Source organism: Coregonus lavaretus, assembly GCF_964263955.1.
Source record: "Coregonus lavaretus genome assembly, chromosome: 4".
Lineage (NCBI taxonomy): Eukaryota > Metazoa > Chordata > Actinopteri > Salmoniformes > Salmonidae > Coregonus > Coregonus lavaretus.
The window spans coordinates 62,378,060-62,394,441 of record NC_139991.1 but is presented as its reverse complement, the minus strand read 5'-3'; the positions used below and the strand labels follow the sequence as shown (position 1 = coordinate 62,394,441).

The 16,382-nt window shown below is 43.1% G+C and overlaps 1 protein-coding gene across 1 annotated transcript in view; it reads left to right on the top strand.

Annotated features, from left to right (window-relative positions):
• The window catches only part of LOC311127504 (fibrinogen C domain-containing protein 1-B-like), a gene marked incomplete at its 3' end in the record, with an annotated part of 349,982 nt that overhangs the window by 44,529 nt on the left and 289,071 nt on the right, over positions 1-16,382 (top strand). Inside the window, exon 2 of the mRNA XM_084159327.1 lies at positions 1,121-1,210. Within this exon, the coding sequence (XP_084015453.1) occupies positions 1,121-1,210 (90 nt within the window). The remainder of the gene's footprint in view (positions 1-1,120; positions 1,211-16,382) is intronic.

Here is a 16,382-nt window from a genome sequence, read left to right as displayed (position 1 = left end):
CAAGTCAGTTCATAAAATGTCTGCCCTGCTAGAGCTGCCGCGGAACGTGCTGTTATTGTGAAGTGGAAACGTCTAGGAGCAACAGCGGCTCAGCTGCAAAGTAGTAGGCCAAACAAGCTCACAGAACGGGACCGCCGAGTGCTGAAACACGCATTGCGTAAAAATCATCTGTCCTCGGTTGCAACACTCACTACCGAGTTCCAAACTGCCTCTGGAAGCACCGTCAGCACAATAATTGTTAGTCGGGAGCTTCATGAAATGGGTTTCCATGGCCGAGCAGCCACACACAAGCCTAAGATCACCATGCACCATGCGCCGGCTGGAATGGGGTTAAGCTCGCCGCCATTCGACTCTGGAGCAGTGGAAACGCGTTCTCTGGAGTGATCAATCACGCTTCACCATCTGGCAGTCCGACCGACAAATCTGGGTTTGGCGGATGCCAGGAGAACGCTACCTGCCCCAATGCATAGTGCATGCTGTGGGGCTGTTTTTCATGGCTTGGGCTAGGCCCCTTAGTTCCAGTGAAGGGAAATCTTAACCCTACAGCATACAATGACGTTCTAGACGATTCTGTGCTTCCAACTTTGTGGCAACAGTTTGGGGAAGGCCCTTTTCTGTTTCAGCATGACAATGCCCCCATGCACAAAGCGAGGTCCATAAGGAAATGGTTTGTCGAGATTGTTGTGGAAGAACTTGACTGCACAGAGTCCTGACCTCAACCCCATCGAACACCTTTGGGATGAATTGGAACGCCGACTGCGAGCCAGGCCTAATCGCCCAACATCAGTGCCCAACCTCACCAATGCTCGTGGCTGAATGGAAGCAAGTCCCTGCAGCAATGTTCCAACATCTAGTGGAAAGCCTTCCCATAGAAGTGGCGGCTGTTATAGCAGCAAAGGGGGGACCAACTCCATAATAATGCCCATCATTTTGGAATGAGATGTTCGACGAGCAGGTGTCCTTTTAGTCAGGTAGTGAATCTGTGAGGAACAGATGCATATCTGTATTCCCAGTCATGTGAAATCCATAGATTAGGGCCTATTTAATTTATTTCAATTGACTGATAATATTAAACAACGGCGAACACAACAACAACGGTTTGCTTGTTTGTTCCATGCAGACGTTCTGTGAGTGTGTACCCAGCTCCTCCCAGCTTAAACACCGCTGGTCAGACTCAGACACAGTCAGAGAGACCCCATCACCCACCAAGGTAAGAACACACCTTGATATCTCACATACACTGAAACATATACAATCGCCCAACCTGCAATCCTTTACCATAAAATCCACACTATGAAATAATGCATTATAATGTTAATTTCTAACAGGTTAGCTATTACTTCCCAAAATAATGGTTCATTATCTGGTATTTTCCATTTGTGGTGAAATGCATTTATGGTTGGATGTAAATAATCTAGTTTAATATAGCTCATCATGTGACTAAAGCTAAGGTGAGTCTTCAGGTCTCAGGCACAATTACTCATCACATAGGTTCACCAAGTTCTTATTTCAGCCATTGTCACAGATGGAGATTTGAAGTGTCCTCACGAAGAGGAGAGGATAAGAAAGGAGAGAAGAGGATAGGAAAGGAGAAGGGAAGAGAAGAAGAGAGGATTCGAAAGGAGAGGAGAGGAGAAGAGAGGAGAAAAGAAGAGAAGAAGTGAAGAGAGGAGAGGACAAGAGAGGAGAGGATGACTAATAAAGCATGTCCCGGTCATTAGCTTTAGAGAACAGCACGGCGCGGCTCAAGTGATCTCATGGCATGTCTATACTCTCTCTGTCTCTGCCTGTCTCGCTTCCTCTTTCTGCATGTTTCATTCCCCCTTTTTCCCCTCTCTCTTTCACCCTCCCTCTCATATCTCGCCCCCTCTCTCTCTCTCTCGCTTTCTCTCTCTCTCCCCCCGATCTATCCATCCCCACTCCACCTCCCCCTCTCCCAATCCCTCTCTCGCTCTCTCTTTCTCTCTGAGGAGAACAGGATGAATACTGAGGAGCTCATCTACATGGAGGAGTAGCACTCCTTCACAATGCCCTCCTTGCCCCGTCAGTGTCTCCATCACCATGGCGATCACGTTCAGGGGATTATCAGATATTAAAAGTCAAATTTGAGTGCAGAGCAGAAGAGGTGGCAAACCCTGACTATAGAAATACCCACATTAACTGTGGATTTAGCTTGTGCTGCTTTGCACTTAAAGACAGAAATTATTGTAACAGGATCTGAGTGTGTGTGGGATGGTACAGAATATGAATGTGTGTGGAGGTCGGTGGGTTCTGTATGTAATAAGATAGAATGTGGGTGTGTGTCTGCATGTGTTCATCACAGCAGGCTGCTGAGGGGAGAACTGCTCATAATAATAGCTCCAACTATTACCACGAGCCCATGCTCCCCAATTAAGGTGCCACTAACCTTATCCAATGGTTTTCTACTTATCTAATGACCAGATGAAGCCCGTCATCCAGGAATCAGCCTAGGACGTGTCTGCTGCTGTGGTGTAGTAGGACAGTAGTGTCCCCGTAAGGGGGGACATAGAGAGAGAGAGAGAGAGAGAGAGAGAGGGTGTCAGAATCCAGTCAGTAATTACAGAGTGGCTTCCTACTGAGAGATGGAGAGACTCATTAACAAAATCACTGTTTAGACAGGGTGTGAGTGGTTTAGCTTGGCTCAATGTAATTATACAGACATAAATTGTATTGTGTGTGTTTAGGGGGTCTCTCTGAGTGCATGTAGTACTGTATGTAAGAGAGAGAGAGAGCGAGAGCGAGAGCTAGAGGGGGGAGGAAGAGTGTTACATTTGTTCCTTCCCTTGACACACACACACACACTTTTGCCCTCATAACAGCCTCAATTTATTGGGGCATGGACTCTACAAGGTGTCGAAAGCGTTCCACAGGGATGCTGGCCCGTTTTGACTCCACGGGAAACTGTTGAGTGTGAAAAACCCAGCAATGTTGCAGTTCTTGACACAAACCGGTACGCCTGACACTACCATACCAGGTTAAAAGGCACTTAAATATTTGTTTTGCCGCCCATTCACCCTCTGAATGGCACACATACACAATCCATGTCTCGATTGTCTCAAGGCTTAAAAATCCTTCTTTAACCTGTCTCCTTCCCTTCATCTACACTGATTGAAGTGGATTGAACAAGTGACATCAATAAGGGATCATAGCTTTCACCTGGATTCACCTGGCCAGTCTATGACATGGAAAGAGCAGGTGTCCTTAATGTTTTGTACACTCACTGTTGTTATCGAAGTCATTACAACGGTTAGGTTTGATGGAGCAAATCAAATGTAACCATAGTTTAGATGGCATATATCATCAATGGTACTACAGTGAGGGAAAACAAGTATTTGATCCCCTGCTGATTTTGTACGTTTGCCCACTGACAAAGACATGATCAGTCTATAATTTTAACGGTAGGTTTATTTGAACAGTGAGACAGAATATCAACAAAAAAATCCAGAAAAACGCATGTCAAAAATGTTATAAATTGATTTGCATTTTAATGAGGGAAATAAGTATTTGACCCCCTCTCAATCGGAGGGATTTCTGGCTCCCAGGTGTCTTTTATACAGGTAACGAGCTGAGATTAGGAGCACTCCCTTTAAGAGTGTGCTCCTAATCTCAGCTTGTTACCTGTATAAAAGACACCTGTCCACAGAAGCAATCAATCAGATTCCAAACTCTCAACCATGGCCAAGACCAAAGAGCTCTCCAAGGATGTCAGGGACAAGATTGTAGACCTACACAAGGCTGGAATGGGCTACAGACCATCGCCAAGCAGGTTGGTGAGAAGGTGACAACAGTTGGTACGATTATTCACAAATGGAAGAAACACAAAATAATTGTCAATATCCCTCGGCCTGGGGCTCCATGTAAGATCTCACCTCGTGGAGTTGCAATGATCATGAGAACGGTGAGGAATCAGCCCAGAACTACACGGGAGGATCTTGTCAATGATCTCAAGGCAGCTGGGACCATAGTCACCAAGAAAACTATTGGTAACACACTACGCTGTGAAGGACTGAAATCCTGCAGCACCCGCAAGGTCCCCCTGCTCAAGATAGCACATATACAGGCCCGTCTGAAGTTTGCCAATGAACATCTGAATGATTCAGAGGAGAACTGGGTGAAAGTGGTGGTCAGATGAGACCAAAATCGAGCTCTTTGGCATCAACGCAACTCGCCGTGTTTGGAGGAGGAATGCTGCCTATGACCCCAAGAACACCATCCCCACCGTCAAACATGGAGGTGGAAACATTATGCTTTGGGGGTGTTTTTCTGCTAAGGGGACAGGACAACTTCACCGCATCAAAGGGACGATGCCATGTACCGTCAAATATTGGGTTCGAACCTCCTTCCCTCAGCCAGGGCATTGAAAATAGGTCATGGATGGGTATTCCAGCATGGCAATGACCCAAAACACACGGCCAAGGCAACAAAGGAGTGGCTCAAGAAGAAGCACATTAAGGTCCTGGAGTGGCCTAGCCAGTCTCCAGACCTTAATCCCATAGAAAATATGTGGAGGGAGCTGAATGTTTGAGTTGCCAAACGTCAGCCTCGAAACCTTAATGACTTGGAGAAGATATGCAAAGAGGAGTGTGACAAAATCCCTCCTGAAATGTGTGCAAACCTGGTGGCCAACTACAATAAACATCTGACCTCTGTGGTTGCCAACAAGGGTTTTGCCACCAAGTACTAAGTCATATTTTGGGGGGTCAAATACTTATTTCCATCATTAAAATGCAAATAAATTCATAACATTTTTGACATGCGTTTTTTTGGATATTTTTGTTGTTATTCTGTCTCTCACTGTTCAAATAAACCTACCATTAAAATTATAGACTGATCATGTCTTTTTCAGTGGGCAAGCGTACAAAATCAGCAGGGGATCAAATATTTTTTTCCCCTCACTGTATTTATGCCTAGATAACATTTGCAAAGTCATCAACATCTATTGTTTCAAATTCAACCCAGGGTTCAACAAAAAATACACAATACATATACAGTGCCTTCAGAAAGTATTCACACCCCTTGACTTTTTCCACATTTTGTTGTGTTACAGCCTGAATTTAAAATGGATCAAATTGAGATTCTTGTCACTGCCTACACACAGTACCCGATAATGTCAAAGTGAAATAGTGTTTTTTGAATAAAAAATGAAATGCTAAAATCTCGTCAATAAGTATTCAACCCCTTTGTTATAGCAATTATAAATAAGTTCAGGAGTAGAAATTAGCTTAACAAGTCACATAATAAGTGGCATGGACTCACTCTGTGTGCAATAATAGTGTTTAACATGATTTTTGAATGATTACCTCATCTCTGTACCCCACACATACAATTATCTGTAAGGTCCCTCAGTGGAGCAGTGAATTTTAAACACAGATTCAACCACAAAGACCATGGAGGTTTTCCAATGCCTCGCAAAGAAGGACACCTATTGGTAGATGGGTAAAAAAAAAGCAGACATTGAATATCCATTTGAGCATGGTGAAGTTGTTAATTACACTTTGGATCAATACACTCAGTCACTACACTACACAGTCACTACAAACTGCCGTAGAGGAAGGACATCGCTCAGGGATTTCACCATGAGGCCAATGGTGACTTTAAAACAGTTACAGAGTTGAATGGCTGTGATAGGAGAAAACTGAGGATGGATCAACAACATTGTAGTTACTCCACAATACTAACCTAATTGACAGAGTGAAAGAAGGAAGCCTGTACAGAATACAAATATTCCAAAACATGCATCCTGTTTGCAATAAGCCTCTAAAGTAATACTGCAAAAAATATGGTAAAGCAATTCACTTTTTGTCCAGAATACAAAGCGTTATATTTGGGGCAAATCCAATACAACACATTACTGAGAACCCAGAAAGACTCACAGCTGTAATCACTGCCAAAGGTGCTTCTTCAAAGTATTGGTTTAAGGGTGTGAATACCTATGTAAATTACATATTTCTGTATTTAATTTTCAATACATTTTTACATACAAACATTTCTAAAAACATGTTTTCACTTTGTCATTATGGGGTAATGTGTGTAGATGGATGAGAAAAAATATATTTAATCTGTTTTGAATTCAGGTTGTAACACAAAAAAGTGTGGAATAAGTCAAGGGGTTTGAATACTTTCTGAAGGTACTGTAGGCCTACGGTAAAGAAGCTTTGGTTGATTTCAAATGTTATCTTCAAGTTAATAATTAATATGTTGGATTCACCAAAAATCTAAGGAAAATGACTAAATCAAATAAAACTGTATTTAAAGTGCATTTAAAGTTTGATTAGATTAGTCCTATTCTTTAACTTTGATTCTTGGTTGAGATGGAGACGGGAATTCAATATATACAGTGGCTTGCGAAAGTATTCTCCCCCCCCCTTGGCATTTTTCCTATTTTGTTGCCTTACAACCCGTGTTACGAACCCCGTGGCTTTAAACGTCTAGGGTGGATGGACAAGAGACCCGTAACATAATTCATGCAAATTAGGATCGTGACATGAAACAGTGAGAACAAAAACTACCGTCAAACATAAAAGGTTTATTTTTGAACACACGGTAAAGGTTTGGGAGAAAGGGCTGAGCAGGACCCAAGAAATGAAACAATAGTGTAAAAAAAACCTAAACTGATCTTGCCTGCCTCAAGAACCGCTAAGCTAATCATACAAAAATACAGTGGGTGGTCCGCTCAGGTCTAACTAGTGTTTTTAGACAGTTTTCTTCCTATGGGTAATGTATGCCCAAGGGCAACTTGCTTAAATTCCCCTTTTCCCAGAAACACACAACAAAGTTTCCATACAGAGTAACCAGCAAATTAGTGAGTACACAGGACACCACAGTATCCATACTCATACGGAAATAGTCTCTAACAACAAACACAACTGACCGGCTTTTAAACAATGGGATGTGTGATTGAAAAACCAGAAACAGGTGGTGCAATGCAGAGGAATGTCCACTGATTGGTTCACCTCAGCAATCAGCAGACACCCCAACGACCACCAATCAGGAACATACAGGACACCTGTGATTAGGGCAGAAGGAAAGGAAAAACACAAAAAGACACAGGATACCTGTATCCGTAACACTCCCACCCTTATAAGAGCAAACCACAATGGTTTGCGACACACGTACCATCACAACACCCAAAATTCAAAGATCAACAGCATCCTGACGGGATAACAAAAAAAATCTAGATCTTTAAACACGAGACAAAGGATCTGCCAACACATTATCCAACCCCTTTTTGTGGCGGATCTCCAAATTATAATTTTGCACTACAAGTGCCCAACGCATAAGGCGTTGGTTCTGGTTGTACATCCGGTGGAGAAAAACTAAGGGGTTATGGTCAGTATACACTATCACTGGTAATGCACTGGAACCAACATAAACTTCAAAGTACTGCAGAGCTAACAACAAAGCTAGAGCTTCTTGTTCAATGGTGGAATAGTTTGTCTGACATTTGTTAAATTTCCGTGAAAAATAACAGACAGGATGGTCCACTCCACTCTGGTCCTGCTGCAGTAGAACAGTACCAGCACCTCTGGCACTTGCATCTACCTCCAGTTTAAACGGTCGTTCAAAATCTGGCGCAGCAAGAACAGGAGTACTACATAAGAGTACTTTAGCAGTGTTGAAAGCAGTACGACAATCTTCAGACATACAAATTCTCTCGCCGGACTGAGCAAATCCATTAATGGAGCAACTACCGCAGATACATTTTTACAGAAACTACGGTAGTAGCCAACCATCCCTAAAAACCGGCATAGCTCTCTTCTGGTGGTAGGTGCGGGAAATGCATTTATAGCGGAGACCTTGGCATCTAGAGGGCGCACCTGACCATGGCCGACCTGTTTACCGAGATAAGTAACAGTGGCCTTCCCAAACTCACACTTTGCTAAGTTCAGGGTTAGAGAAGCGGCTGCTAGACGTTCACACACTACCCTTAGAGTGTTAACATGATCAGACCACTCAGTCAAATAAATTACCAGATCATCAAGGTAAGCACTACAATTAGGAACTCCAGCCAATACTGTGTTAACCAGGCGTTGGAAAGTGGCTGGTGCGTTCCGCATCCCAAATGCCATGACAGCATATTGTAGGAAGTGATTGGGGGTCACAAAGGCAGAGATGTCAGAGGCACGTGAGGTTAACGGCACCTGCCAGTAACCTTTTAGAAGATCTAGTTTGGTTACATAAGTAGCAGCACCAACAGTATCAATACAGTCATCCAATCTGGGTAACGGGAACGAGTCGGGCACTGTGACAGCATTGACCTTCCGATAGTCCGTACATAACCTGGATGTCCCATCAGGTTTAGGAACCAGAATGCACGGAGAACTCCAAGGACTTGAACTTGGCATAGCCAGGTTATTCTCCAGCAAATAACCAACCTCATCCCTCATTATCTTTCTTTTAGAGACGTTGACACGATAAGCATGTTGCTTGATAGGTGCAGCGTTTCCAACATTAATGTCATGTTCTAACACATTTGTGCATTTAGGAACATCATTAAAAAGACATGGAAAGCTGTGTAATAGTCTCACAATATCATCTGACTGTCCGTCCGTTAAATGAATCAGGCTTGACGGGAGAGACAGCAGCATCTCTGAATTGGGCAATCTAGCACACTGCTGCTGAGTATTGCGCAACTCCAAACCATCTCCGTCCACATCTTTAACATGACCTCCCACTACAGCCGTAGCAGCAATAGAGACAGCCGACTCAGCCAGTTTCTCTGGACTGTCTATCTGAATGACAGGTCTGGTGTGGTATGTCTTCAACATGTTAACGTGGCACACACGAGATTGGCCTTTTATATCAGGAGTCTGTATCACGTAGTCAGTTTCACTTAGTTTCTTTTCAATTACATAAGGACCAGAGAAACGTGCTGACAATGACGCTCCTGGCACAGGCAACAATACAATAACTTGGTCACCTGGCTGCAGTGAACGAGAAACAGCCTGTGTGTCATAGTGTCGTTTCATCAGTCTCTGTGGTTCATCTTCCTTTGCTAGAGCACAGGCACCATGTAGGCGCTCACGAAAGCGACTAACGTAGTCCAACACATTTTCTTTCACACACAACTCTTGTGATAAAAACTGATCCTTAAGGACTTTCATAGGTCCTCTCATGGTGTGTCCAAACACCAGTTCAGCTGGGCTGAACCCTAAGGATTCCTGTACTGTCTCACGGACAGCAAACACAACTAGAGGAACTCCCTCATCCCAATCCTTCTCAGATTCCAAGCAATATTTACGGAGCATAGACTTCAGTGTCTGATGCCAACGTTCAAGCGCACCCTGAGACTCTGGGTGATATGCGCTTGACACACGGTGTGTAACTGACAAGGACTTTAACACTTGTTTGAAAAGTTTAGAAAGGAAATTCGTACCCTGATCAGTTTGTATTACCTTAGGTAACCCAAACGTTTAGAAGAATTTGATCAACGCTTTACTCACCACCGGAGCAGTAATCCTTCGCAGCGGAATGGCCTCTGGGTACCTGGTGGCCACACACATAATCGTCAACAGAAACTGGTTACCAGATTTTGTCTTTGGTAATGGTCCAACACAATCAACCATCACATGTTCAAATGGTTCACCTATGGCCGGTATGGGACAAAGAGGCGCGGGAGGAATAACCTGGTTCGGTTTCCCAGTTACTTGACAGGTGTGGCAAGTCCGACAGAACTGAGCCACATCTTGTTTTAAACCAGGCCAAAAGAAATGTCGCAAAACTCGATCATAAGTCTTGGTGACTCCCAGATGTCCAGACCACTGGTGATCATGAGCGAGGGATAAAACATTTTGTCGAAAGGCTGTAGGAATCACTATTTGGTAAACAGCATTCCAATCTCCGCCAGCGTCAACATGGGATGTCCATTTACGCATGAGGAGATTACCATCAATGAAGTATGCCATGTTTTTCTTCTTTAGCTCCTCCTCTGAGACAACACTAGAAAAACATTTAGCCAGGCTAATGTCAACCTTCTGGTTAGCAATCAGCTGCTCACAAGTGACTGGTAACTGTATTGCCTCAGCAACAAGTTCCACATCCTTCTTCCTTTGTCTGGGCTGTTGGTCAGACTGCACCAGCTTACCAGAGGTAGCACCCGAGCTATCCTCTGTGTCACACTCTCTGAATAGAATCGTGTTCGACACATCTATCACGTCACCCACTTGTCGTGCTTGAGCACGTGTGACAGCACAAGCGGGGAACACATCTGGATAACCCTGTGCCAGCTCCTCGGAGAGAGACTGGTCACTTTTATCCAATACCTCCAATACGGGTATCACCTTTCCTCCAGCAATATCGTTGCCCATTATAAATGTCACACCTTTTACTGGCAACATAGGACGTACGCCAACTCTGAACAATCCACTGACCAACTCAGAGTGTACGTTCACAAAGTGCAATGGCACGAATCCCATTTCAATTCCTTGTACTAACACACTGGAACCACAATATGTATTATTGGACAAGGGCAACACATCAGATAGTATGAACGACTGCGCCACACCAGTATCTCTGAGGATTCTAACTGGACGCTGAGACGCTTCGTCATCTGATATGGAAACAAACCCCTCAAAAATGAATGGTTCATAACTGTGATCTGGGACTGTGACTTTCAAACCACATTCACCATGAGGCATCTGCTTTGATTCCGGCCTTACAACCGTACGAATCAGCCCAACACCCGTTGGCGGCCTGGCGTGCTGAGGCATCCCCTGTTTGCGTTTAAGCAGAAAGCAATCATTAACCATATGTCCCACCTTATGACAATAGAAACAGTGACGCACATCTTTTGGGCGTGCTGGATGTACTGCTGGTCGACTAGGACTAAAAGTTAGCAACTCTGCGGCCCTGCTCTCCGTACGAGCCGAAAACACGCTCTTATGCGTCAACACAAACTCGTCTGCCAATACAGACGCTTCCGACAGTGAGGATACTTTCTGTTCGTTCAGATAAACTACAATGCGTTCGGGTAAGAAATTTTTAAACTCTTCTAACAAGATTAACTCCCGTAGAGAGTTAAAATCAGTTACCTTACTAGCACTGTGCCATTTGTCAAACAGATTTCCTTTGTCTCTAGCAAACTCCACATAAAACTGAGTAGGATACTTTTTATGAGACCTAAATCTCTGTCGATATGCCTCAGGAACAAGCTCATAGGCACGAAGAACAGTAGCTTTGACCACGTCATAATTCAAGCTGTCTTCAAGAGGTAGCGCTGACAGAACCTCTTGGGCTTTACCTGTTAATTTACACTGAAGTAAGAGACACCATACCTCTTCGGGCCATTTCAATGCTACTGCTATACGTTCAAAAACACTAAAATAGGAATCAACCTCTGACTCCCTAAACACAGGTACCAAGGTGATCTGTCTACTAATATCAAAAGTAGCAGACGACACAGCTGGTGAGGATGGCTCACTAGCAGGCATAGTATGAGCAGAGACTAACCTCGCTGTTTCTGCCTCCAGTTCCATTTTACGCATCTCCAGTTCTTGATCAAGCCTACGCGTCTCCAGTTCCATCTTACGCGTCTCCTGTTCTTGATCAAGCCTACGCGTCTCCAGTTCCATCTTACGTGTCTCCTGTTCTGCCTCTAGCTTACGCATTTCCAGCTTGTCTTGCCTGATCTGTGCCCGCTCTTCCGCCTCCATTTGGAGCCGTGTCGAGCGGACATCCATCCTAACATCACTGTCGGACAGTGGGTCAAAACGGGGCAATGTGGCTGGAGCCTTAGCCTCGTCCTCAGACACCGACGGGCTTACAGGAGCAGCAGCCACATCCCCTACAGGAGCAGCAGACTCAGGCGGCGGTAACTCAAGCACTTGTTCGTTCAACAATATCTCTAACACTGCTTTCCTAACTTCTGCTTTCACTAAAACCCTTGATATGGGTACAGAAAAGTGGTCAGCCAAAGCCTGTAGATCCACTCTACGGCAATTCTCAAAAACCTCCCACGTAGGGTTTTCCAAAAATGCATCCAACTCAAAAGTAGCCATCCTAAACTAACACGAGCCGACAAATACTGAACACAAAACCAGTTAGTTACAGCTGCCAAGCTCAACACTGAACCAGACACTAACTCATTTGCATGAGTAGCATGGGTATCAATGAGAATGAACCCGGACGAGCCCCCACATTATGCTACGAACCCCGTGGCTTTAAACGTCTAGGGTGGATGGACAAGAGACCCGTAACATAATTCATGCAAATTAGTATCGTGACATGAAACAGTGAGAACAAAAACTACACGACAACCATAAACTACCGTCAAACATAAAATATAAAAATTTTTACACACGGTAAAGGTTTGGGAAAAAGGGCTGAGCAGGACCCAAGAAATGAAACAATAGTGTAAAAAAAACCTAAACTGATCTTGCCTGCCTCAAGAACCGCTAAGCTACTGCTAATCATACAAAAATAGTGGGTGGTCCGCTCAGGTCTAACTAGTGTTTTTAGACAGTTTTCTTCCTATGGGTAATGTATGCCCAAGGGCAACTTGCTTAAATTCCCCTTTTCCCAGAAACACACAACAAAGTTTCCATACAGAGTAAGCAGCGAATGAGTGAGTACACAAAACACAGGACACCACAGTATCCATACTTACATACGTAAAATAGTCTCTAACAAAGTTACCAAACAGAGTAACCAGCAAATGAGTGCGTACACAAAACACAGGACACCACAATATCCATACTCACATACAGAAATAGTCTCTAACAACAAACACAACTGACCGGCTTTTAAACAATGGGATGTGTGATTGAAAAAACAGAAACAGGTGGTGCAATGCAGAGGAATGTCCACTGATTGGTCCACCTCAGCAATCAGCAGACACCCCAACGACCACCAATCAGGAACATACAGGACACCTGTGATTAGGGCAGAAGGAAAGGAACAACACAAAAAGACACAGGATACCTGTATCCGTAACAACCTGGAATTAAAATTGTTTTTTTGGCGGTTTGTATCATTTGATTTACACAACATGGCTATCACTTCGATGATGCAAAATATTATACAAAAAATATAAATAAATTAAAAAAACTTGAGCGTGCATAACTATTCACCACCCCAAAGTCAATACTTTGTACAGACACCTTTTGCAGCAATTACAGCTGCAAATCTCTTGGGGTATGTCTCTATAAGCTTGGCACATCTAGCCGCTGGGATTTTTGCCCATTCTGCGCCAGCTCCTTCAAGTTGGATGGTTTCCGCTGGTGTACAGCAATCTTTAAGTCATACCACAGATTCTCAATTGGATTGAGGTCTGGGCTTTGACTAGGCCATTCCAATACATTTTAATGTTTCCCCTTAAACCACTCAAGTGTTGCTTTAGTAGTATGCTTAGGGTCATTGTCCTGCTGGAAGGTGAACCTCTGTCCCAGTCTCAAATTTCTGGAAGACTGAAACAGGTTTCCCTCAACAATTTCCCTTTATTTAGCGGCATCCATCATTCCTTCAATTCTGACCAGTTTCCCAGTCCCTGCCAATGAAAAACATCCCCACAGCATAATGCTGCCACCACCATGCTTCACTGTGGGGATGGTGTTCTCGGGGTGATGAGAGGTGCTGGGTTTGCGCCAGACATAGCGTTTTCCTTGATGGCCAAAAAGCTCAATGTTAGTCTCATCTGACCAGAGTACCTTCTTCCATATGTTTGGGGAGTCTCCCACATTGCTTTTGGCGAACACCAAACATGTTTGCTTATTTTTTTCTTTAGGCAATGGCTTTTTTCTGGCACTGTTCCGTAAAGCCCAGCTCTGTGGAGTGTACGGCTTAAAGTGGTCCTATGGACAGATACTCCAATCTCCGCTGTGGAGCTTTGCAGCTCCTTCAGGGTTATCTTTGGTCTATTTGTTGCCTCTCTGATTAATGCCCTCCTTGCCTGGTCCGTGAGTTTTGGTGGGTGGCCCTCTCTTGGCAGGTTTGTTGTGGTGCCATATTCTTTCAATTTTTTAATAATGGATTTAATGGTGCTCCGTGGGATGTTCAAAGTTTCAGATATTTTTTTATAACCCAACCCTGATCTGTACTTCTCCACAACTTTGTCCCTGACCTGTTTGGAGAGCTCCTTGGTCTTCATGGTGCCACTTGCTTGGTGGTGCCCCTTGCTTAGTGGTGTTGCAGACTCTGGGGCCTTTCAGAACAGGTGTATATATACTGAGATCATGTGACAGATCATGTGACACTTTGATTGCACACAGGTGGACTTTATTTAACTAACTATGTGACTTCTGAAGGTAATTGATTGCACCAGATCTTATTTAGGGGCTTCATAGCAAAGGGGGTGAAAACATATGCACGCTCCACTTTTCAGTTATCTTTTCTTTTAGAATTTTTTGAAACAAGTTATTTTTTTCATTTCACTTCACCAATTTGGACTATTTTGTGTATGTCCATTACATGAAATCCCCCCAAAAATTCATTTAAATTACAGGTTGTAATGCAACAAAATAGGAAAAATGCCAAGGGGAACAAATACTTTTGCAAGGAACTGTAAATGATTAATTTGTAGACAAACGGGAAATAAAGCAGACTAAATCAGTGGCACAAAAGATACATCTCCTTCAAATATTTCTATTTGGTTGCATTGACAACCAAAAACAATTAAATATCACTTTGCAATACATTAAATAGCCTATTAACTAGTTCGACAAGTTAACAAATTATATGTTGGATTCACGCCTCCAACTAAACCAACAATAAAAGTTAAAGAGGAGGATTAAGCCAGTGGCTCAGATGAAACTATTCAAGCATTACATATTCTTTAAATGATGATATTTGGTTGTGTTGTCGACCAAACACAATTCAATAATACTTTTGATACAGTAAATAGCTTAAAGTTAAGGCTATCTTACAAATTATTGTAACAGTATTTATTCAACCTTAAAATAAGTATCACATCCATGGCCACATTTTGAGGTTAGTGTAACTATAAATGTCTTCTTATGTAATCATAGAAAGTGTGCATGTTCAAGATAGCATGCAAGGGTCGAAGGTCTGTGAAGATCTTCACAATTACTGTAATAATCTGTGCAGAATCTCGAATGGCATTGGTCATTACACTATGCATTTTTTATCTAATATCAACTTCAATCCAGGTCATTTGGTTCTGCTATTAGATGAATCACAGTGATAACACATTAAGTTGTTGTATACATACAAAATATCTGTCATTGTATTCCCATTTGAATTTTGTTGTGATTTTAAATGGTTAAAAGCACATTGATAACACATTTAGATGACAACTAAACCAAAAAATCAGACATGGTTTTTACATTTGAATTTGGTTGTGATTTTAGATGGTTGAAAGCACAGAGACTGTTATAAAAAACACAGACACAAACGCTGCTTGACATGCAGAATGAGATTTGATTGTTCTTTGCCTGCATGTCGACTGAGAGAAAATAGACAACTAATTGTGATGCGTGAAAAGATGAAAAGATGCCCGGAGCTGCATCCTGACTGACTGCATCTGGTCTGGGAAAAATAAGTGATGCAACCACATAACGCAACACTGCTTGGGCACGTGTGTGTGTCTGTGTGTGTGTGTGTCTCTGTGTGTGTTGTGTGTGTGTGTGTGTGTGTGTGTGTGTGTGTGTGTGTGTGTGTGTGTGTGTGTGTGTGTGTGTGTGTGTGTGTGACGTCAGTGTGTGTGTTCGTATGTACAGTGGAGAAAAAAAGTATTTAGTCAGCCACCAATTGTGCAAGTTCTCCCACTTAAAAAGATGAGAGAGGCCTGTCATTTTCATCATAGGTACACATCAATTATGACAGACAAATTGAGATTTTTTTTTCTCCAGAAAATCACATTGTAGGATTTTTAATGAATTTATTTGCAAATTATGGTGGAAAATAAGTATTTGGTAACCTACAAACAAGCAATATTTCTGGCTCTCACAGACCTGTAACTTCTTCTTTAAGAGGCTCCTCTGTCCTCCACTCGTTACCTGTATTAATGGCACCTGTTTGAACTTGTTATCAGTATATAAGACACCTGTCCACAACCTCAAACAGTCACACTCCAAACTCCACTATGGCCAAGACCAAAGAGCTGTCAAAGGACACCAGAAACAAAATTGTAGACCTGCACCAGGCTGGGAAGACTGAATCTGCAATAGGTAAGCAGCTTGGTTTCAAGAAATCAACTGTGGGAGCAATTATTAGGAAATGGAAGACATACAAGACCACTGATAATCTCCCTCGATCTGGGGCTCCACGCAAGATCTCACCCCGTGGGGTCAAAATGATCACAAGAACGGTGAGCATGTCATATTGTCAGATGAAACCAAAATAGAACTTTTTGGTAAAAACTCAACTCGTCGTGTTTGGAGGACAAAGAATGCTGAGTTGCATCCAAA